Genomic DNA, 24,004 nt, shown 5'->3' on the forward strand with positions numbered 1-24,004 from the left:
CCTTATTTCTTATTTGATAAGATGTAAAAAAAAACTAATTTTTATTATTATTTCAAAATAGAAAAACGATTTTTAAATATTTTTTTTTGTTAATTAAATGTGTCAACTTAAAATTCAATGATGATTAAGTGTTGGAACGAAGTTTTTAACAAATTTAAAGAGAATATTTAAAAAAAGGCATTTCTTTAAAAGGAATAATTATGTATCGATTGTATTGCTCCATATTTCTTTAGTCTCTTTTCCTAGCTCTCAAACAAATTTCTTAAATGAAGATGTTAATTAACGAACACATTATCGTAAAATGACGCTAATTATAAATGAGCACCGTTCTTTGCGTATTATGAAGAGGCACCACCTAGTTGCGGTGCGGGTAACCTGCTGCGTTGGTGCACCGGAGTGGCGGGTCGCGCGACGTCCGTGTGTAATTTTGGTGACTCTTTGTGCGGTCGACGGACGGATGGGACCGACCGACCGGCGCACCAACGTACGAACGCGAGGCAGCCAATTCAGGCGCAGCAAGGCGGCAAAGAAAAAGGAAGCGCGTGCCAAAAGCAGAGAGGGAGTCGAGTGTCCTCATCCACTGCGCGCTTCACTTTTTTAGTTGGGCTCCAACCGCGGCGTGCGAGAGACGAGGGTCGGGCACGCACGCTAATGGTACTTCGCCTGTGTCCCCCGAGAACAACACTCGTCCTCGGCATGACCTGCGACCCGACTCGGAATAATAACACCGCAGCACGGAAAATGATGCTGGGCTCGCTGGAAAGTTGAATATCCCAAAACTGAAGTAAGTTTTGATAAAAAAAAAATTAATTGATAATTAAATTATTTTAAGTTGTAACATTTCTTTTAATTTTAAAAATTGGTTATTTTAAATATAAAAGATAATTAAATTTAAACAACAATTCTTTTTACAAAGTTAAAGGACAGAAGTATTTTTTGTTGAATTTTTACAAAACTTGATTACCAATTAATTTTTTTAATTTCAATTTTTATTAGAACAATATATTAAATTTGGTCGTATTTAAAAAAAAAACATATATATAATATAAATATATATATATTTAAATGATAGCTCTTTTTAATTTTAATATTTTTACAAACTCGCTTGATTCCTTATATCATTATTTTAAATTTAAACGTTAATTTTTTTACTAATTTTTTACTCAGTGTATGTATAGTTGCGCACTTAACGTTCGTGAATTTCAGCCCAGTGAGACTCCAAAGAGAAATTATCTTTAGTTTTTGTTAAGAGACGTGCGCCTGAGTGAGGTCTTTTGCAGCCGAGACACATATAAACAAACCAAAATAACCCTCGCGTGTACCCATACCGATAGAAAGTATGCACTGTAAGTTTTGCCTGCATATTTCATTTATGAATGTGTAGGAGGGAAACATCATTTTTTTTTTATTAGCGCGTGGGCGAGCGCTCGCATGCCCAAATGCGATTTTTTTTCGTTGGTCGCCAAAATTTTTGGGCCGTCCAGTGAAAGCAAACGAATCTAATTTGGCTTCTCTATATGCATACACGTGATGGAATTTTTGTTAAATTTTTAATGGAGAAAACTACGGAATTGTACCACAAATGATATACAACAGTGTAGAACATTTTGAGCTTTAATTAATAGCAGAAGAAAGTAAGAAGAATGGATGTTAACTTTTTCGCACGCCGCGTGTATGATTTATAATTTAATTGACCCAGAAAGACTGTTCGTGATTTATGATGAGAATTCGCTGCTCCTGGTGAATGATCTAACTTTTAATAAAGAGAAAAAGTATCGATCTCGTTAATAAAGTCGAGAAATGTTGAAAGGAAAAAAAATAGTGTAAATATTTTGCTTTTCTACATCTGCTTGTATTTGTTTACAATTCTGACGAACTTTGCCAAAGGAGAACGCTTTCAACGTAAAAACTTTGATATGCCATACATCAGTAATAATACCACATTAAACTAATAAAACGAAATTAATTTATCCAGTTTGATACTGGACATAATTATTTGTTTATTATCAAAACATTTTGGTTGTAAAATATGATATGATATGAGAGGTACACCCAGGTCACCCAGTAGACATTATAATCTTTTTATACTTTTTCGGCTCAGAGTTGCCCTAGAAATAAACTAATCTGCACTAATCTGTGTGCGAACAGACAGTATTATACAACAATTTTACATGTACACAGCTGATACAAAGCAAATACAAAAAAAAAAAAAAAATCGGAAATAAAACTGATTTATTTCATTTGATTTCATTATTATTGCATATCTCGATTGTTAAAAAAAAATGTAAGGCTATTATACTATATAAAACTAAAAAAACTACAAAATTTTGTATTTAATAGAGAAGAGTTTGGGTATCCAAAACAAGAAAAATATTTACTGAATCGTTCACTGATATTAGTTTAATTTACAATTTTGATTTAATGACATAGACCTCATGAAGAACAGAACCTAATCAGATTTTTACCCAATTCAGCCGATTTCAACAGAAAATATTACTAAAAAATAATATTCCCATATGGAGCGAAAAAGAAACATTAGGTGTTTTGAATCGATCCAATTTAAATTATAATTTCTAATTTGAAATTCAATGGAAATTCAATAAAAATTATTGAATTTTACAAAATAAAAAATATCAAATAACTTTTTTTGACAGAAGTTTTAATACTAAATTCAGTTAACTTAAAGCAACAAGTTTCTTAATTCAGTGACTTATCAATCTCACATCCATTAAGTTCTTCCGGCGTTTACATTATTTTTCGATCTCGTCGTTTTTTTCACCTGCACGCAAAGTGCGGCGATGAGCTTTCGTGAGTTGATAACTGATAAGCTCTCTCGTCGGAGTTTTTTCTTTATCTCTGTCAGCAGAAAGTTGCTTATATGAATTGTACATAGGCGCGGCCAGCGCAGTCTCTGATTAACTCCTGAGGAGCATCTGATCTGCTTTCTTGTGTCCCACGGCTCGATTTTTGTCTTTCTCCAAAAGCACAATACATAATCTTGGGCTTTGCTTTCGACACGCCACACAATGCCTTTGGGATGAGAGCCAAAGGAGCAGCGACAGACCATTTGCAAAGGAACTGGGTCAAAATTTCCAACCGTATGTATCCGACGGTAGCTGAGATGACGCCGGATTATGCATGTTTGCGCTGTAGGTAATTTTCATTTTGCTCAATATATTCATTCCGACTTTTAATCTTCCCTTGCCCGCCGAGTGACAGAGATAAAAGGGACTCGTTAGGTATAGGAGAATAGTCTCCGCGAATTTGTGTAGCCGTGCTTTGTTCTTGCGTCATTTCAGCCAGAGAAATTATTCCAGGCGAATGAAAGATTGAAAATTATAAAAAGAAAATTTTGATTACTGTCTCATTTTTACAGAAGAATCTATAAACCTTTATGCTACTTACAAAAGACACACATAATTTTTCTGATTAAATTTAAAAACATCACAGGGAAAAATGTTATTCAATAGAACTTGAAATAAAATTATATAACAAAAATATTACAAATGATCAATATTTCAAGATTTTTTAAATAATACCTCTAAAACAAGAAATTTTTAGTTAGAATCAAATTTATTTATTCAGGAACTTATTATAATTGAGGAAAATTGATTATTTTATTCTAAAATCACCCCCCTTTACAAAAGATTGGAAATTTTAACTTGTTTTGAACATAGTTAAAAATAAAATGATTAATTTTTTGTTCGTTGGATCATCTGTTTTGAGCTTTATGAAAGCATGTTTTCCTAGTTTGTGTTTTTCTCCTTTAAAAGAGCAGTCGAGAAAAATCATTGCGAGAGCGAGAGCGCCCCCGAGGGCTGATGAATGGTGCGAGAATTCAGAGAGAGAAGAGAGCTTTGCGTGCGGCTCTAAATTTTCTAATAAAATGTGCCCATGAGGATCGAGCGAGGAGCGTGGTGCTCTTCGCAGCCAGCGTCCGACCAAGCAACAAACTCTTCCACAAGCAAGCAAGCGCCCCTCTAAAAATAACTCTCAGAGATCCGAGCCAGCCGCGCGCAAAAGATCAAACTAATTTCCCAAAAATTGGCGCCCTCTTCTCTCAAATTGAAGTCATTTACCTGTAATTAGAGGCTGTGGTATTGAAATTTTTACTGAAAATATTCTTCTTCTATTTTATTTCATCCCAAAGAAAAACACAAAGAATACAGCAAACTTATTTGTTTAATTTATTTTTTTAAACAATTTTAATTAGTATAAATCTTGAAATGAAAATTGGTTTTGTTGAGAATCTTGATGGATTAATTTTAAAACAATTAAAAAAATCGTGCGAGTTCTTTATTATGTAAAAATCGTCATTTAATTTGTTAATTTAAGCGTGCCTCGCTAAGTCCTTGGAATGCCAAACTCGATTCGCGCGGTGTCGCAATTATTTTAACGTCAGCTAGCACGATCGGAATTTGACATGGTGATCAATGTCGGACGCATTGCTCATCAGCGAATTCAAAAGTCTTGCGTGCAGTCCCAGCAGCTCGAATCAATGTCGTCAGGCCGCGACCGGAAGCTGGGCCTGCATAACTGCGAGTGTTGCGCTGCTTGGCTTTGTTTGCGGTGCGCACCATGTACATACGATCGAAGCAGACAAACGCAAAGCACGTCTTGTTTAAGGTGCACTGTCACAATATCAGCACTGCCTTAAGTGGGGTGTGTACCTCGTTAGGTTAATTTATGGCGAGTATAAAGTTAGACCAGCGAGACCAGAACACGCACTATAAACTCGGACATGAGCCGAATTTATGTTTAAAAAAAGAAAAGAACACGAAAGGAAATGGCCAAATTTAATTAAAGCTATAGAAATTAAATTATTAAATTATCTCAGAAATTCTTAATTGTTTTTCTCTCATTAGGAAATAATTTTTATAGAAAACTAATTTATTATTTTTTCTCTATAAGATCATGGAACAAAAATTTATAGAAACTTATTTTGAATTTGATATTTTTTTTTTCTAAAACCCGTTTAAATTTGAAAAAATATCGAAATTCTGAAGAAAAACATGCACAAATAATAATTCCGTTAAAATGTCTTCTACAAGTATAGCTAAATTAATTAATATTTTTTAGATAAAATAGAAATAGGTTTAATTATATCCGTAGTAAAGATCGATAAACCAAAAATGAGGGAAATGTTTTGAAAAGAATAATAAAAGTTTCGGTATTTCTAGATGATGGAAGGCCCTGGTCGGGCGGTGGGTCTGCAGCGGCTCTCATCCTCTTCGGGTGTGTCGAGCATCAGCGTGTCACATGGCATGTCGTCCGTGCGCTCAATGTCGGTCGCAAGCATCAGTTCCGAGGGAAGTTCCGAGAGCCACAGCGTCGAGCAAGAAGAAATCTCCGCTCTAACGCACGACGTAAGGGCGTTCAAGGAGGCGCTCGGTCATCTCCGGAGGATATTCCAACACTCAGAGAGAGGTAAAACACCACTTCAGATTCAATGTTGATCTGAAATTGATCTCCGGCAAAAAAGGGATCTATTTTCTAATTAATTAGAATCTATGAGCGAAGGCTGAATGCATTTTTGTTTGCAAATTATTAAATTAAATTTAATCAAAACATTTGAAAATCTAATCACGACTGCCGAAAAAGTTCACGCAAACAAACTAAAGATTTGATCGGAGACTAGTCGGCATATCCTTGATGGGGGTTTTTCAGTTAATTTTTTAAAGGGGAATAAAGAAATATCATCTAGAGGATATTTTTTATAGCAAACAAAAACCCAATTCTATTTGGAGAAAACCATCTCTAACTTCATATTTAGCCATCAACCCTCGATCAATTCTACTACAAAATTTAAACTTCTGTCACCAGATTTGCAAGACAATGTGAGAACAATGGCGCACGACAGATTAGGTGAGGTGCTGCGAATTTTGAGAGTGGTACTTGAGAAACACCACACCTTGCAGAACACTGAACTTCTAATGGCAGCCGGAGCTCTCATACAGCAAGTTAAAGGTGCGGTGTAAAAATGTTTAATTACGCTGTTATAAATGTATATTTAATTAAAAATTAGGGCACGATTATGAGGATGACAAGGCGAGCACAAAGGAATTTTTTGACTCCATTGACAAACTGGCTCTTGCGTTCAGCAGCAGGTAACAAAATTTGTTATTAAATTTAAATTTTTACGTTTTAATTTACTGGTTATTTGATTTTTTTCATCAATTTTATTAAAAAAAATTTCAGGGTTTCCGAATATCTGATGGGTGACTTGGATGTTGTCAACCTGCCGTTCACCAACGCTGTGACGAGCAAGACCAAGTCTTACGAAACCCTGACATGCAAAGCCGCGTCGGTCCGAGGACGGTCGGCCGGAATGGACGAGCCGAGTTTGCCAGGAGAACAGGAGTCCGAGTTGCTCAAAATCGAGCACTCGGTGGAGGCGTTGCTGCGACGGGCCAAACTCTGCTCCAAATACCTCAAGGACGTGGTCATGTACGTGGAGAAACGGGCACTTCTAGATCTCGAATACGCCAAAAATCTGTCCAAACTCGCCATGACCGTCAAGCCATTCATTTGCGAAGAGGTCAGTATAAGTGTGCGTCATGAAAACGTCGGCGAGCACAGCTTCTTTTTAAATTAATGACTCGCGTTCAATGCTGAAAATAACACTCGCTTCTCAATTTTTAGAGCCACTTTCCGCTCCAAGGCATTTTCTGCCACGCCTTGGACAACGACACGGACAACTGCAACGCGTACCTGGACACAGGAGCTCTCATCTTGGGATCAAAGTTTCTGGAGGTTAATTTTTGTATTTTAATCAATTATTTAAATTTAAATTGGCGAGAAAACTAAATTAAAACACAGTAAAAATAAAAAATAGATTTCAATAATAAATAATTTAAGTAAAAAATGGAATGTTTATTTTAAAATCAATTCATTTTTGGAAAAACAGATAAAATATGCCAAAATACACTAATTTGTAATTTCAACAGGAAACTGGAAACAAATTACATAAAGATCAATATTATTAAATATTTTTCCATTTTCTAACAATTTTGTTGATTTTTAAAAAGGTTTTGTTAATTATTCTTACAATTATTTACATTTAAAATTTACTCAATTTCACAATTTGCCAAACTATTGGAAAAAAGCTATGTAGATGCTGGAAGAAGCAATTTAATGCAAATAAGTCCCTCTTAATGGACATAATTTACTCCATAAATCACTTTGGCCTGACTTCCGTTGATTATTTTTCTTTCTTGGATCGAATTTTAGCCGATGAGAGCGCGGCGGTTGGAGCACGAGAGGAGGCGGAAGCAATTAAAAGAGCAGTGGCAACGAGAGATGCGACGCATGCAAGAGGCCGAGGGCGTAAAACGGAAGGCGTACGCGATTTTCGCGCAACGCCAGCAGGCGGCCAAGGCTGTCGTCGACCTCGACACCAAGCCCGAGCGCCGGCGAAAGGTCGACGATGACGCCATCCAGAAAGTGAGCCGGAAAAAGCAAATTTGATTGAATTATGAAAAAAATGGTACCTTCCTGTTGAGCGTAGGCGTTCGAGGCGGAGAGCACGTACAAGAAAGCGTGTCTCGACGTGGAGACGCAGGCCCGCCACCTGCAGAAGGTCAAGGCCGAAGTTCTGCACAGCCTGCAAGCCCTGCTGCTTCAGTACGACCAGACCATCAAAGCCACCACGATGAACTACTTTCAGCTGCAGCACAACCAAAGTTCCCTTACACCGATACAGGTAGATCGCATAAGTAGGCTGCGCCGCTTAACGGCGGAGAATAGCAGGTTGCGTAGCTGTGCATTTTCAAGGCGTCTGCCTCCAAAAGTTTCGGAATTTAATTTTCAATTTAAATAAAAATTTATTCCAAAAGAGAAAAAATAAAAAAAATTCTCAAAATAAACGGTACAGATTGAATTTTATCTCTTTAAGCTTATTTAATTAAAATAAATGAACTTATGGCCCGATTTTCTAAAATCTGTAGTAAAAACACAAGATGAACAAAAATTATTCAGATTTAGCTTGAATGTAGATAAATTTGGCTATTATTTTCTACAATACGCAGGGCTCTTATGTAAAAATAGTTAATGCTCAAATATTATTATTTAATTACTGATCAATTATTTAATAATTGAGTAATTTAACTTATCCTTATTTTGTGGCATTTTAGTTTCAGAGGCTGTATGAAAGCAGCAGTCATTACGAGCCTGGGCAGCAGTACCATGAATTTGTGAAGCGATTCTGCGCTTTGGCTAGTCAAAAGCACGCACTGCAAAGTTCAGCAAGCATGTCACAAGTCATGGACGCTGCAGGCGACCCAGATGTCTTTATTCAAGGTAATTCTTTATTTCTTGAAATGATTTATTAATTAATGATATTCTATTAGGCAAACGAAAGAAGCATTTGATATAGTTTGATATTAAGTTATTTAATTCACATAAAAAAGATCAGAAAAACCACAGAAATTTATTAAATATTATTAATATTTAAATGAGGATGGACTTCTCATTGGCAAATTGTGAATTTCAGTTTTTGAGAATTTTTTAATTCAATTTAATTTTTTAATTAGTGGAATATCAAAATATTGATAAAAAAAAAATACTTAAGATTAAAAGTTTTAACGATGAAATTTTTATGTTGGAAGTATAACATATTTTTTTTTTTATTTGCTAGCATTTTCGTTAGAGTAAAATTTTTTATTGACAATTGTGCATTATGTTCTGTCACTCCAGGTTCTGGTCGAGGACCGTTCCAAGTCAAGCAGGCGTGGGGAAGCTTCAAACGAGGCCAACAGGCGGAAAGCGATTCTGACAGCAGCCACAGTGGCAAAAGTCGCGAGTCCTCGCCCGTTTTGAATTCGCCACCGGCGACCAGGTCGTCTGGTGATGAAATCGACCAAAAGGAAGACGGTGAATATCAGCCAATTAATTAATGATTTAAAATTAAATTTAAATCGATTGCTTTTTTCCAGAACATGTGATTTTGCCGGATGACGTTTCAAAAGCTTCCCTTTCGCACAAGCTTAAAATTCTAAACTTGGACAGGAGCAGTCATCTGAGGTGCTCTGAATGTGATAATAAAATTTACGGAGATGCTCTTCAATGTGTTGAGGTTGGTCAATTTTTAATTATATCTAGATTTTAATGTATTTGAATACGTTAAATTAAATATAAGCGTGAAATTGCGACTTTAATAAAAACTTGAAATTACACACTAAAAAAACTTAAAAATAAATTATGATTTAAAATAAAAATGAAATCGCAAATATTTAAAAAAAAATCTGAATTATAGATTTCTAAGGAAAAAATTGAAATAACAATTAAGGAGATATTAATGTTTTAAATTAAATTAACTTTTAAACAATTTTTTAAACAATAAGTATACAATATAATATAATTGAATCTTTACATTTATTGCAGTGTGGCCTGAATTGTCATAGAGGGTGTTTGCTCAAACTGAACGTGTTCTGCGGTACACCTAAGCTGCCAGAAAACTATGGCGTTTTCGGCACAAGCCTTAGCCAGCACTTGCAAGAGAGCGGATGCAGCATTCCACCAGTCATTACCAAATGCGTTGAGGAAATCGAAAAGTCAGCTCTTACAATAAAGGTACGTTTGAACGTTCAAGAAAGTCGAAATATTTTTAATTTATTTAAACAGGGAATATACCGAGTTTCTGGAGTGAAATCAAAAGTCGAGAAACTGGTCGAGGAGTTCGAGAGCGGAGCGGACAAGGTGGACCTCTCGGGAGTCAATTGCCACGTGGTCGCCAGTGTGTTAAAATTGTATTTGCGACAACTTCCAGATCCTCTACTCACATTTGAATTGTATTCCAGCTTTGTGAAGTAAGTAAAGCAATTAAAAAAACATAATAATAAAAAAAAATTTGCAATAACTGTTATAATTTTTGCCACTATCTTTATTGTTCTTATTATTTTTTTACAATTTTTTTCGTTTATCTTTATCTTCAGTTTCCATTTTTCAACTGTTAAAATTGGCAAACTCGAATTAAATACTGATTTATAACTAATTAATTGCCCAAAATTTAGTCAAGTAAAATACGTAAACTAATACGCTTGATTTTATTTATAATTTTTAATCTTTTAAGTTTCTTGAAACGAAAATTGAATAAATATTTTAACGATTTTCGTATCTCTTTAAAATATCAGATTAGCCAAAGAGTGGCCAACGAGCGAGGGTTCCATGAGTGGCAGTGTGTCCGAGCTTGGTGCATTGGTGCAGCAACTGCCCGCCGACAACCTCAACTGTCTGCGCTTCCTTGTGAAACACCTGTGCCACGTGGCCGCCCACTCGGACGCCAACCTGATGCCTTCGGCCAACCTGGGCATCGTTTTCGGCCCCACCCTGCTGCGCACGCCGAACGGACACACGTCCCTCAGCTGTCTGATGGACACGGTGCATCAGACGAGGGCCATCGAGCTGCTCGTCGTGCACGCCGACGTCCTCTTCGGCGTCTCAAAGCACCCCAAAGACTGCATCGTCCTGCAAGAACTGCTGCAGCAGAAACAGGGTGAGAGCCAGCAGGTTGTTGACCTGCCAGGGTACATTCCCGAACAGGACGCCCTTTCCAGCCCAGAGTACGAGCCGGGCCCTAGCCAAGGTGAGAGAAAAAGAGCAGCGCACACAGTCCAAAGGAAAAACAATGCAAAAAGAGAAAGAAAAATGAGATAATTAAATTTTCAGTTTATATTATTTAAGATAAAACAAGAGCTGATTTAAAAACATTGATTGAAAGTTTTATGGAATAAGTGAAACTTGGACAAGCCTCATTAAAAAAATTTAAAAAAAAATAAGTTTCTGGAAAACCAGAACAATAAACCTAACGATATGGCTTAAAAATATAAATTATTTAATATCAGCTTGAATAATGCATTAATTTTAAAACAAAAATATATTATTGCATAAACTTTAATATTTAATTTAATAATTCGACTGTTTAACTCATTTTTCTATACAAATTATAAGTACAAATGCACTTTTCTTGTAAATTAACACTTTTCTTGGGTTCAAATGCAATTCTTTCGCACCAAACAACATGTGAGTATAATTCAGCTTGATCGATGTACCATAAAAATCTATGTATCAACAGATCCACTTATCAATCCATCATTTTGGAGTTCAATTTTGCTTTCCACTTTTCAGACGACATTCTCTTCGGTTTCGCTTCGGACGACGATATACCTGATTCGTTGCTTCCCGACTTCACCAACCTAGACTCTTACTCTCCTATCCTGAGACGCAATCTTCATCATTCCGGCTCTGCTAACATCATTAAGTGCTCCTTACGAGATTACAAAGGACTAGAGGGGGTAAGTTAAACTGCACAAACGTTTTTTCAGTTTCGCTGGATTAAAACAATTTTTTTTATGAAAAATTTAACAAAACTTTCTACGTTGAAGCCCAAGGATAAGAAGGTAAAAAAAAAAACCAGTATAAGAGTAAAACACATAAAATTTGTTTAAGATGAAAATAGTTTTTGTAGATTTTTAAAATATCCAGCAATATTATATAATTTTAGAGCTACATTTTTTAATATGTAATTATTTCCAAATCTTGGAAAGGAGTTTTTTAAGTTTATATATATCTTATTCTTCTTAGGTGACGTCTGAAAAGAAGTCGACCGCCAATCCAGAGCCTCCCTCCAGTGAGCTCGTGCGCCTTTACAAGAGCAAAAGCGCTGTTGACCACAGGTCAGGGACTTCTTCGGACGCAAAACAGGCAGAGACGAAACTATTTAAGGGTCGCAAGGAAAGCATCGCCGACTCTGACGACGTCGACTCGCACCTCAGCAGCTCGGTGGAGAGTTCAAGTTTTCGCGACGAGATGCTCAAACGCCACCAGCAACACTTGCTGATTTCGGGACCGGGCTCGTCCATGGAGGAGAGCCAGAGCGAAACAGAAGACGCGGCCAACGGTGGAAAATCGGCGCTACCACGAAAGTTCAAAGGTACGGGGAAATTGAAATAATGCTTATGACTAAAAATTTGTTTTAAGTTTCATTAAAAAATAAATATAGAAAGCTTATTTAAAAATTAATAATTAATAATTTTTTATATATTTAAAATTATAGTGTAATATATTATTTTATAATTTTTATTATTTTCTTATTTGTAATTTTTTTAATAAAATTAATAATATATTTTAACTTTTCTTGTTATATTTTTTTTTTACAAAAATATTACATTAAGCTAATAGTAATTTGTTACCTTAATTAGTGAGTTAAAATTATAAAATTAGTTTTCATCAATTATTTTTTTAGCCCAACGCTTTTTCTCATTAATTTAATATGATTCAAACCATGAACAATATAGAAAATGACTTGATTTAAATTTTTTTAAACCGTTTTTGTTTGTTGAAGTATTTTTTTATATGCATGATAATTGATATCTTCTTACTTCATTTAAATAAATTTTTTTTCTTCATTTTCTTTTTTCAAGATTCATCTGACGGAGCGCGATCTGTAAAGACTTCCTCGTCCAGCAGCAGCCTCATCCACTCGACCAAACACCACATCAGCGTGGTCACCAGCCACCTGGTGGGGCGCCGGTCTTCTCGAAAGGACTCTGGAGCGTCCACCGCATCCGTGACCATCAGTCCACCAATCGTTATTCCCAAGAAGGCTGAAAAGGTGCTTGGCGAAACTATAGTCCACAAAATCACCCTTGTCGACGAAAACGAGAAGCCATCAAGTAGTGACAACTCAAAACATTAAATAAAGTTGTAAACTGAAAAGAAAAAAATCGAATTGCAGAGGGGAAATGTCAATTTCCTCAGACATATATATGATGAATGTGGTGTCTGTGTAGTGCTGCTTGCGCTTATCTGGCCTCACCAGATAATTTGAATTGTGTAAAATAAGTTGCAAAAAGTGTAAATTTTTGCTGTTGTGAATTAATTGTTGGCTCACTATCGACAGAATACAGAAATCAAAAGAATTTATTCAATAAACCAAAAAGTAGGATTAAAAGAAATAATTTTGTTTAAAATTTGCAGAACCCAATAATATTTTCATACAGACGAAAAATGCGAGAGTTGAAAAATGTCCTGTTCATTTTCATTACCAATAATTTTAGTGTGTTCTATTTGCTAGATTTTTAAACATATTTAATTTTAAATACAATCATCATTATTTATTATTAAATATCTTTATTAAAGCCTTTATTATTTTTGTATTTAAATATTTTATATTTATAATAATAATAAAATTTAAATTGATTAATAATGATATCTCAATCTAAAAAAATAACCAAATAAGGCAAAAATAAATTTTATTTTAAATTTATATTTAACATGTAAATTTATAAGAGTCGTAGTCAATCTTTCTATTATAGTGATAAAAATAAAATTTTAATTGCAAAGACAGCAACCATATTTTTTTAATCATAGACAATTTCGATGAAAATAACTCAAACTTAATTTAAATTCGACAAATTTTCTTAATTAACTGGGTTTTTTTATGTGCTCCACTTTCTTAAAATCAAATCTATTTCCTTCAATTTTTAATTTGCAAAAACTTTAAAATTGAAACTTATTAAAAGTGTTTTTAGATTCATCAGCGCACTCTGTATAGACATCCTCGTCAAGCAGCAGCCTGATCTTTACGACCAAACACCACATCAGCGTGGTCACAAGCAATGACCTGGTGGGGCGCCGGTCCTCTTGTTGGGATTTCGGAGCGTCCAATAAATCCGTGGCCATCAGTGCGCCAATCGAAATTCCCAAGAACGCTGAAAATTTGCTCGACGAAACCTTAGTCCACAAAATATTAACATTGTCGACGACAACGACAAGAAGCCTCCAACTAGAGAAAACTTGAAGCATTAAAAAAGAAGTTGGTAACTGATAAAAAAAATTAATTGTCGAGGTGAAAAGTTAATTTCTCTGGACTGACAGGTGTTGAATGTGATGTCTGTGTAATGCCGCTTGCGCTTATCTGGCCTCACCAGATGGTTTGTAAATTGCATAGAATAAGTTGCAAAGTGTAAATTTTCGTTGTGGTGAATTATTTGTTGGTTCACTATGGACAACATAAAAATCCAAAGAATTTATTCAGTAAACCGAATAACAGGGTAAAAACATAAGATTATAATGTAATTCGCAAACCCAAAAATGCCTTTTAAAAAATTTAAATTGTGAAGCTGCTAATATATCCTGTGCGTTTTCATTTCAGAAAGTTTTATTGTATTATTTGAGTTTTTAAATTGTAGATCAGTGATCAGGATAATGTTTTTCTTTCTGCTTTTTTGTTTTCATTGTTAACAACCATTATTTATAATGCTAGTTTATTTTATTTTAAATAAACTTTTATTTTTCTCTTTTTTATATAACCTTTTATTAATTTTTAAAAAATATTTTGCTTCATTGTCCAATTTAAATATTCAGTTCAAGCTTATTTTAAAATATAATCTTATTAATAAATTTAAAATGGATATAATGGTTGAAATTGAGAAACAGGTTGTAACATAATTGAAAATTTACTGCAACAATTAAAAATGGGCCTGACGATGCAATTCTGATTATTGACAATCCATTTGAAAATAGCTACGTATATAATTTATGATCCTCCTCAAATTTTATTTATTAATTAAATTTATCCTAATAATGAGCTCAACTTATGAAAAACCAATTCATTTTCAGAAATTTTAAAGTTTCTCAGCGTATTATATTTTTTTCAATATTCTTCAGGCGGTGCAGCGCGTTCTGTAAGACAATCTCGTCCAGCAGCAGCCTCATCCACTCCACCAAACACCACATCAGCGTGGTGACCAGCCACCTCGTGGGGTCCTGGTCATCTCTAAAGTATTCTAGAGCGTGCCAGTCATCATTCCCAAGAAGTCTGAAAAGGAGCTCGGCGATACCATAGTCGTCAAAATTACCCTATTTGACGACCAAGAATTAAGAGCCACTCAAAACAATAAAACAAAATACCGATTAGAACAAACAAAACTGAATCATTGAATTCATTGAGGTGAAAAGTTAGGGGACTGGCAGGTGTTAAATGTGGTATCTGTGTAGCACTTATCTAGCCTCATTTAAAATTAGAATCAAAGTAGAAATAAGATTGTTTTTCTTTTAAATCTAAAATATAAAAAAAAAATAACTAAAAGAAGGTTAATTTGTGGATCTTCAAAAATGTCCTGTGCGTTTTTATTTCCAATAATTTTATTGTATTTGAGTTTTCAACATGGAAAAGTACAAATATTGCATAATACAACCAATTTCCTATGTTTCTTCATCATCTTTTTTCTCTTCAATATTATCATGGGAGGGAACAACAATTTTTATTAAATATTAATCTTTGACTGCTCCCTTTCGTTTTTGCTTGTTATGTCATAATCTTTTTTTTCAATATTTTCATCCCCAGAGAGTGTGAGACAATAGGTGAGGTACATTGAAAATGAATGCAAATTTATTACAACAGGTCATCACAGTTACTGCCGTTGTTGTTAGTCATGGTGGTAAATGTTCGTTTTCTTTCCAATTTTCGCTTCTTCTCCATCGTCCTTCCTTATGTTTTCGCTTCAAAAACCAAAGCGACCGACCCTAAAAAAAACAGGGCGGTGCAAACTCCAATGACCTTTTCTTTTTTATATAAAAATGGTTTCCATTCCCCAAAAGTTTTCGTTTTCGTAAAAGTTAATTTTGTCCAATTTAAAAATTTGCATTTTTTTCTTTCTGTCGCGTTTTTAAATATACCCAATGCGTGTATCTGCTGTCTCAGAAATGATTTATATGGTGAGATCGTTCCGTTCAATTTTGTTAATATTGTACCATAGGGCGTCTCAAAGTTTTGTGTGTGTTGCGGTTGTTGTATTATTCTGTTTATATTTTTTCGCTGAGTTTGAGATTCCTTTCCAGTGTTTATCATTTTTTTTTCGTAATTTTATCTGAGAGATCCTAAAACAAATTCTAAACTCGACTAGCATACACACTTAACAGTCAAAGACAAAAAAGTATAGCGAGATATTAAAGTACTTTTGTTTTTCCTTTGCTATTTTAATACTTAATGCATGAATAAGTGTAGCTTTTTCATCATCATTGCAGCGTTTATTTTTTTTTTCAATATAATGATGAAAAACAAGAGAGGCTTCCGGCCGTTTCGTGTGTACGTCGACCCGAAACAATAAATGGGATAGAATTTGGCCATTCTAGCTTTCATCCGAGATCGTTTTGTTTTCACAGATATTCTTTGGAATCGATGAACACAAAATTTCGTGTGTTAATATAATTACGTGTGTCTTCAGAATCGAGTTCAAAATTTAACATGCAACAACCAAAGTCCAACCCATTATATATCCTACTATAAGTACTAAAGGTCGTCTCACAGCAATATATATTTAAGAAAAAGACAGAAAAACACAGCAATGACACGAATTATTATAACTAATCTGGAAAACTGCAATCATTGAATTTAATCTACGCAATAATACATGAGTGAGTGCTTAATATGATTAAGAAAGGGTCAATTAATTAATTAAACCCGAGCATTGGTTATTTTTTCTTTTGTAATAATTCTAGAGCAAAAGCAGCAAAAACACTCAGATAATTAATTTAATTATATAATCATACATGTGACCACCTTAGTAAGGGTTAAATTTAAAGGTGTGAGAGAGAGTTAGAGAGACACGTAGATTAATTAAGAATTATAATTAAGAGAGACGTGAAATAATTAATTGTACGCGTGGAGAGCAAGGGAGTAAACATTGCGTGCAACTTCTTCTCTTTTTTCACTGTTGCTAATAGGTATGTAAGGTATATAATAATTTAATTATTTATAATATCTACCCACTTAATAAATGCGGTCTCGTGTTGCGCTTAATTGGTTACAAATGCATATATAATGTAAATAACTGAACGGCCACTACGTAGCCAGACACAAAAATTCGAGGAGAAATTAATTAATCAATAAATTCCGCACCAAAAATATTTGTAGTGCGTATTGATGAAAATTTCAGATCCTCTCCTCAGTTAATTTTTGTGCTCAAATGCAGTCACGTGGTATTTAATAAGTTTAATAATAGCTAATGCACAACCCATCATGGAATTTAATGGTTTTTAATGATCTTCTCAATAACACATGTTCCTTTTCTCGAGTAAAATTCTGCTCGGTTATGACGTTAAAATTAATTAATCAATCAAAGAGTATTTGTGTGTTTGTCTTTGGCTCACTGCTTGTTGGTATTCGTTCTGAGTATAATGTGTTTGCGCGTATTTCTCTCGTATATAATTATAATTATATGAGACACAACAATTCAGCATAATAATTAAGACATCAATAAGAACATTAATGAATCTCGTGGTTTAATATACTTGTGGTTGAGTAAGTAAGTAAGTACTTATCGTAGCGATAATAATTTATAATATAACTGCAAAAAATGCTTCGTGCGATGGAGATTTCAATTAGAGAGAGATAATTACTTATCCGTTAATTAATCCAAAAACTTCTTCTCAAAACACCCTCTTTTATTGTTATTTTTTTTCAATTCCGATCTGTCTGGGGACGAAACTCGCGGAAACGGCGCAGAAAATTCGACAATAAATATTCTTGCTACATAATTATTTTTAATTTTAATATCTGGACTTTTACTTCCAACCTCACTAGTTCATCTTCTTGGCTCGCGATTAGATCATCATATCCGCCTCTCTTATTCAGAAATTAACCGCACGATATGTGTGATATGCAGTGTATATGAAAGTGTCGAGTTTTCCCGCGCCCTTCCCAAGCATTTCCGTATAAGATATAAAATTTAAATGCAACTCCGCATCTTCTTCTTTTAAGTATATATAAACACCAGAATGGCCTGGTTAAATTAAATTTATATGCCGCTAATCAACCGGTCGAGCAGGGAAGCGGAAGCGGAAAGGGCAACAGTTTTCCGGGGCGATCCGGGGGCAGCGCATCATTTTTCATTAAATTCAATCCCTTTCGATTGAGACTAATTTATTTCGTCGTAGCAAGTTTTGCGATGAGAGATAGAGAGAGAGAATCATATAACAACACCAAAATCTAAGTGCTACCGTAGAACGTTGAATAATCAATACAATAATTTTATAATATAATTTATCAAATAATTAGATATATTATTGCAGCGTTTTTGTATGCGTGATGTAATTCAATTTTTTTTTCATTCTATAGCACGTCATCTTTGTTCGTTTTTCGTTAATATGCTTATGATATATAATAATGTTTAGATGACTCAGGGGCGTGTGTGTATGTGTTTGTGTATAAGAAGAAAGTGTGTGTATGATTTTTTTAGGTTTTCCTCTGTCTTTTTCAGGTCTTAACAAATCGCACTCTCCTTCAACATCCTTTCAAAATGATTCTCGCGCAAGATCTTTAAATTATTTAAAAAAAAAACCGGCGGGCCCGAGGGTAGATTTTAAGAATGAATTACATAATTATTCTCATGCGCCGGGGCGTCTGCGGGTTTGCATAAGTTTCAGGCAGGTCTTCGGCTTTCTAGGAATTTACACTCGTTTTTTCACCTCACAAACTGCAGCTCTTAGAATGTAAAAATAATTTATTATTTTTCACTATACGCGCTCAAGGCCGGATATTTCTTTCTCAAAAGGGGATCGATTTCTTCAAACAACAACAACACACGCCTCGTCATATAGTTCGCGTTGACTTGCCCTGATCAATCAAATTCAGCTCACGTCTATTATAATAGTACGTAATAATTATATGTAAAGAGAGGTATATAAAGTGAGTGTGTGTATAGGTCTACAAATGATGAGATAATATATATATTCGACAATAATTTTCGCGATGGGCGAGTGTGATTTGTTCGGGTTTCTTCTCTCTCACTTTTTTTCATCAAATCATATTCGTCTCATCGGTATATATTTTAAAATTGCTGTCTTTCGCGGTGTGGCATTTCTGTTTTTGTTAAGCTATACATATGAATACGAACGGTAAAAAGCGGCTTAAACAACCATAATAATTATTATTTGTTTTTTTATGATACAACTCGTGTCCCACTCATTCGGTCGCAATTTTTCTTTGTATTTAGTTTGATCAGCGCGTTATTGAATTTTTTTTTTGGCAAAAGTTAATTTTTTATTTTTCTTTTAAATATATAGATTTTCTCAATGCTTCTATATATATAGAACAGGCATTAATCACATTATCGAGATAAATGCATTTTAATTTTTCCCATTTTGCATGTATAGAGAGCTGCAGTTCACGCGTAAAAGATGATACTCTGGTACACAGAACCGAAAAATATATCTTATTTTTATATACGTTATGATCGAGTGTATATATTTATGTGAGTGGTGTGGGTGTTTTATTTTTTCTGCGTTTTGGCCCTCCCTATACCTCTCCATCTCAACTTCATTCCCCATAATAAGATTATCCACTGCCCTTTTTAGAGATTCCGTCAGTGTTTTTTTTTTCTAGACCACTTCTCCACATATTTACAAATTTATGAAGACTTATTTTTTTTTTTTCACAAATATGCGTTCACGTCAAAAAGCATCCTTTACAAGGACCATATTTTTCACAACTTCACAAGCCGTGAGTTTCTTTACAAATTTCTTCACGAGATGCGACTTTTATATTTCGAAAAACTTCGTTGTATGCTCAAATCCATTCTCTCATCGTCTCTTCTGATATTCCGGTGCGCGCTGAAGATTAAAAACAGTATATTAGATCAACCGGTCCAGTCTGCGCGCATTCTCCGTGTGTCAGTTTGATTTTCATTTTTGGTTACAATTAATTAACTAGCCGCAGCCCCGAATTTTTACGTTAATTATATTTCCGCCTTTATTGCAACATTGTCAAAAATATGGTCAGCTTTTCTTCTTTTTAGATTCGTTTATAGACGCGAATGAAATTCTCGCCTATGTTTTTTTTTTATAATAATTCTTTTCTCTGAGAAAGCAAAAGTTTTATCATTGTTTGGTGGCTCGCGGTGGTTTTGATGGTTGTCTGTGCGGTTCAAGTTGCACTACACGTACAATAACATGCAAAAGTTTTGTTTCAAGAGAGATGTCGCGCGGGACACAGAAAGGGGACTGCAAAAATCCATAACGTCTTTCGTTGCTTTCAGCGCCGCTTTTTTTACACAATCGCGGAAAGGGTTGATGGGGGGACAGATTTACAAATATATCGATTTGAAATGTTTTGTATGTGATTTGAAAAATTTCCAGTGCTGAGAAAAGCGGAAGCCAGTTTGAAAAGGCTCGACCGAAAATATATATTTTTATTTATATATATTGCACCGTCTCGAGTGTGAATGGATGTTTTTTTGTGTGAGATTATTGTTATTATTTTCGAAAGCATTTTGGTTTTCTGGACGTGGGAGGTACAAAGTTTATCTCTTTTACTTCTCTATTATATTTTATGATGATATATATAATATTTTTTCGCAAACGGCCCAGCGCAGAAGCGAGTTAATTCTTCGTTTTAGGCAAGTTCCCCGTGACCCGTCGAGTTTTTTTTTTTAATGAAACCAAACATCGGCTGAAAAATTAACTGCACTCACGAGAACTGTCTGAATTCGTGAGCGGAATCAATTAGTCAACTAATATAATCAATCGGTTGTCGGCTGCTAGCAATGAACAAGGTGCTCAAAAGTTTTTTGATCAACTCTTCTTGTATTGTTCAGCTTTTTGAGAAAGAGAGAGTAAAAAATCGCCCACTTCTACTGGAATGCGTTTTCTTTCACGTCTGTACTTGTTCGTTTTTATACTTTTTAGAGTTATTAAAGAGTATTTTTCATTAGTAGCAATATTATCTTTACTTTTGATAAGTGTCCTTACAAAAATAAATTTATTATTTTCACTCTTCACTTATTTCTCTTTTGCTTCATGGAAGTGTGCTGTCTTTGGATTTTCTTTTTACATGTCTTTATACGGGCAGCATTTTTTTATATTTTTGATAGCGTTCACCTGATTTTTTGATCATCATTTTCAAGTTATGAAATGTGTGTTGTGTTGTGGATTTTAGTTGGATGTGTGTGTGTGTTAGTTGATGTGCCAGTCGTCAACGTGGCCCACTCACTTACACTTGTGCACAGCAGACCAAAGGGGCTCGCTTCAGCGTACGTGTTCGTTTTTATATTTTTAATTATGAGAAATGCGGTTCTCATGCGCAGGTGGAGATGCAGTAAGAAATCATAATAATAATAATAATAATAATAAGGAAAATCAACAACCAAACGAGAATGAAAATGAAATGAAAAGACAAATATTAAGTATATAAATATCATACTTTTAATCATACGCTTAACTTACGAACTAAAAGACAAATGAATGAAAAGAAAAGTGAAATTATAATCAATCAAAATCATAATAATGGTAAGAGAATAAATATCTTTGCTCTTTTAATGAGTTAATTAACTCGACGTGCGGTAAATATTGATCAATGTGTTAATATTTAATATAAAACGTGAGATGAGACGCAGCCTTTTAATGAAACCATTCATTATCATAACTATTGTTACTATTACTGATTGTGTGAGAGTGCCAAATTTAGGTAAATTTTTTAAATTTTTTTTCTTCTGTAATAATAACCATAGCGGCCGCGTCGACAAAATAAACTCAAACCAGAACTTTTCTTTGGTTTTGCTTAATTAAAACTAAAAATCTGACTCTTTTTACTTACAGAACTAAAAAGGTGTATCACCTTGGTATCAACTTAATAATATAGCAAATCAATCATCGTTTATATTTACGGTGCCAAAAGTAAGAAAATACTCCTAAAGTATATATAAATGAATGGATATATATATCTCTGTGATGCACAAATAGAAATTTTGCACTCGTTGCGGCACAAAAAACGAAACAACTTTCTACTACGCTTCATGTCAGTATACAAAATAATTTTCTCCGGGGAGTGCTGAAAATCAAAATATATTTATCTACTACTCGTACCAACTCAAGGTAAAAACCAAACAAAAAACTAAAATGAGAGGTGAGACTGAAAAATTAAATACATATCCACCTATTTGATCAGCGCAGGCAACCGGCGCCTTGTGAGATATTTTGCACATAAATCTAGTGGTCCGACACGTGGCGGCACCACTTTAGAGTCTTGTTTGAGATGAAGAGTTTTATGGTTTTCAATCTAGTACAATAATTGCCTCATACCATCGCAATTACTTTCAACCAAACTCAACAATTGCCGCGGGCGGAAACACTCAATAAATTGGGTTCATTTCGCCTGGGAGATACTTTGAAAGGTTGACTAGCCTCAGCAGACTAGCGAAAGCCCCTGCTAGTCGACGACTAGTGATTTCCTTCGGAGGCGTGATCATCACGCGTCCGATTTTTAAGTAATTAATTAGTCAGCTATACGCATCGCAAAATGGTAGCTTAATCCACTCGTCATAGTGCAAATAATAAAAATACTCGTACAACAAGAAACAAAACAGGCGGGGGCCAAATCCATTGCTCCGGCCGATTTTCACTTATTCGAGAGAGATATAGAGAGATAGAGAGACCAACAGTTTTGTTTTTTCGTTTAAGTACGCAAATCCTTCTTGAAAGAGAGGCGGCCGCGGAAAACCAACATTGATGGCTATCACTCGTTATTTGAACAGAAAACGCTTTTTCTAATACAGAGTTATGTACACAAAATTTGTTCTCTCTCTAACGAGCGGCGCGCGTCTTCTTCTTCTTCTAATCTTCGTCGTCAACTTTTTGAGCTTTTACAAAATTTTGGAAGTCACTAGAAGGTAATATAGGCCTTGTCTCCTATTTACATCTTTAATTGTCAATTTGTACTCTCTGTGTTTTTCGCTTTCACTTACCCCAGCCAGGAGGCGGCCGTTCGACAATGGCCGCCCACGGGCCGGTTCTGCTGTCCGCCTGAAATTTTTCTAAAATTTTATCATTTCGGGGTTGGCAATGGACTCAGTGGCGCCTGATCCGTTTTTTTTCCTATCGATTCATCCATTTGATTTGACTAGCAACGTGGTCACAGTGGAGATATGACGGAGGAGGTTTGGATGAGGTTGAAAAGCATTCTTACATAACACAGCATATACATAGAGGAGATTCTCACACTTGTTCTTCGTACGTACGTTCTTACATTATATACTTTATCATCAAGTGTCCATTCGTCAATGTTTATTTCTCTTCTCTCGTAGATCAGTAGTTAATAAGTTTTTTCGTCGCGCATTTTTTTCTATAGAAAAACGTCCGTGTATATCAAATTTATATATAAATTTCTCATTTGGCTCTCCTCTAAAATATCTCTCTTACTCATCTGAATTCTCATTAATATGCTTTACTTATTATTGTATGTGTGTGTGTGGGTGTGTATGTGTAGGTGTATATTTCATTCTCTGCCTTGTCGAAATCATCATCTTCTTCTTGATGTTGATGGTTGGTTGGTCGGTCTGCTCCGAAATTATTGTTTTGTCCTCCTTGTTCAAGAATAAATTTCTTTTCAATGCATGTAGATATACTGAGAGAGACTGAGTATGTGCGAAGGGGTGAAGAGTGAGTGGGTGGGAGTTGTTTTTGTTTCGCATGTGGGGGCTTATGCTGTCTTGCTCTTGTTGGTCTTGAAGGAGACCTGCAGCACTCGGTTGCCGAGGGTGTAGCCGTTGAGCGACTGGATGGCGACCACCGCCTCGTCGTAGTTGGTCATGGTGACGAAGCCGAAGCCCTTGCACTTGTTGGTCTGCAGGTCGCGGATCACTTTGACGCTCTGGACGGCGCCGAACGGCCCGAACAGTTGCCACAGCACGTTCTCCTCCGTCTCGGGCGCCAGGTTGTACACGAAGATGCACCAGCCCGAGCCGTTCATGGCGTTGCCGGGCAACATGCTGTTGGCCAGAAGGTCGCCAGCGAGCGGCGAGTATCTGCAATTAGACATACCATGTCCTTTAAAACCACAAGGCGCGTTCCTACACTTATAAGGAGGGCCAGTAATTTCCAATTTCAACTCACAACCATGCAAAGTATAATTAAATACCAAACAACTATCAACCAGATAATAAATATATTTACAGGAAATTAAGCTTGGAAATAATGATATGATTATTTTTAACACGAAATGTACAAATTT

At 35.1% G+C, this 24,004-nt stretch overlaps 2 protein-coding genes across 16 annotated transcripts in view; one reads left to right on the forward strand and one right to left on the reverse strand.

Moving 5' to 3' along the window:
- Positions 1-508: 508 nt before the first annotated feature.
- Positions 509-12,959, forward strand: LOC132192818 (rho GTPase-activating protein 45-like). 4 transcript variants are annotated; one of them, XM_059612982.1, is made up of 17 exons: positions 509-784; positions 5,181-5,427; positions 5,824-5,967; positions 6,026-6,107; positions 6,199-6,538; positions 6,643-6,753; positions 7,231-7,443; positions 7,508-7,702; positions 8,133-8,298; positions 8,695-8,871; positions 8,934-9,073; positions 9,382-9,570; positions 9,622-9,806; positions 10,131-10,582; positions 11,125-11,291; positions 11,581-11,929; positions 12,420-12,959. In XM_059612982.1, exons 2-17 carry the CDS (start codon positions 5,181-5,183, stop codon positions 12,692-12,694), a joined length of 3,432 nt encoding a protein of 1,143 aa, XP_059468965.1. In that variant the 5' UTR covers positions 509-784; the 3' UTR covers positions 12,695-12,959. The 4 variants fall into 4 exon arrangements, with proteins under 4 accessions (XP_059468965.1, XP_059468966.1, XP_059468963.1 ...); XM_059612983.1 differs by lacking the exon at positions 509-784 and adding an exon at positions 2,915-3,153; XM_059612980.1 differs by lacking the exon at positions 509-784 and adding an exon at positions 2,915-3,149.
- A 2,869-nt stretch (positions 12,960-15,828) lies between these two features.
- LOC132193212 (ELAV-like protein 1) overlaps positions 15,829-24,004 on the reverse strand; it is a 50,801-nt gene continuing 42,625 nt past the window's right edge. For 11 of the 12 annotated variants that reach the window (XM_059613714.1, XM_059613712.1, XM_059613720.1 and 8 more), the window contains one exon: positions 15,829-23,798. In XM_059613714.1, coding sequence (XP_059469697.1) covers positions 23,474-23,798 — 325 coding nt within the window. In that variant the 3' untranslated portion in view covers positions 15,829-23,473. The remainder of the gene's footprint in view (positions 23,799-24,004) is intronic. The other variant, XM_059613716.1, reaches the window with a different exon arrangement.

This window comes from Neocloeon triangulifer, unplaced genomic scaffold (assembly GCF_031216515.1).
Source record: "Neocloeon triangulifer isolate White Clay Creek 2 clone unplaced genomic scaffold, ASM3121651v1 ptg000003l, whole genome shotgun sequence".
Classification (NCBI taxonomy): Eukaryota; Metazoa; Arthropoda; class Insecta; order Ephemeroptera; family Baetidae; genus Neocloeon; species Neocloeon triangulifer.

Coding starts and splice junctions, on each gene's coding strand:
- LOC132192818 (XM_059612980.1), top strand. Junction 6,754..7,230: donor TGGGATCAAAGTTTCTGGAG/GTTAATTTTTGT, acceptor ATCGAATTTTAG/CCGATGAGAGCGCGGCGGTT. Junction 7,703..8,132: donor GTTCCCTTACACCGATACAG/GTAGATCGCATA, acceptor GTGGCATTTTAG/TTTCAGAGGCTGTATGAAAG.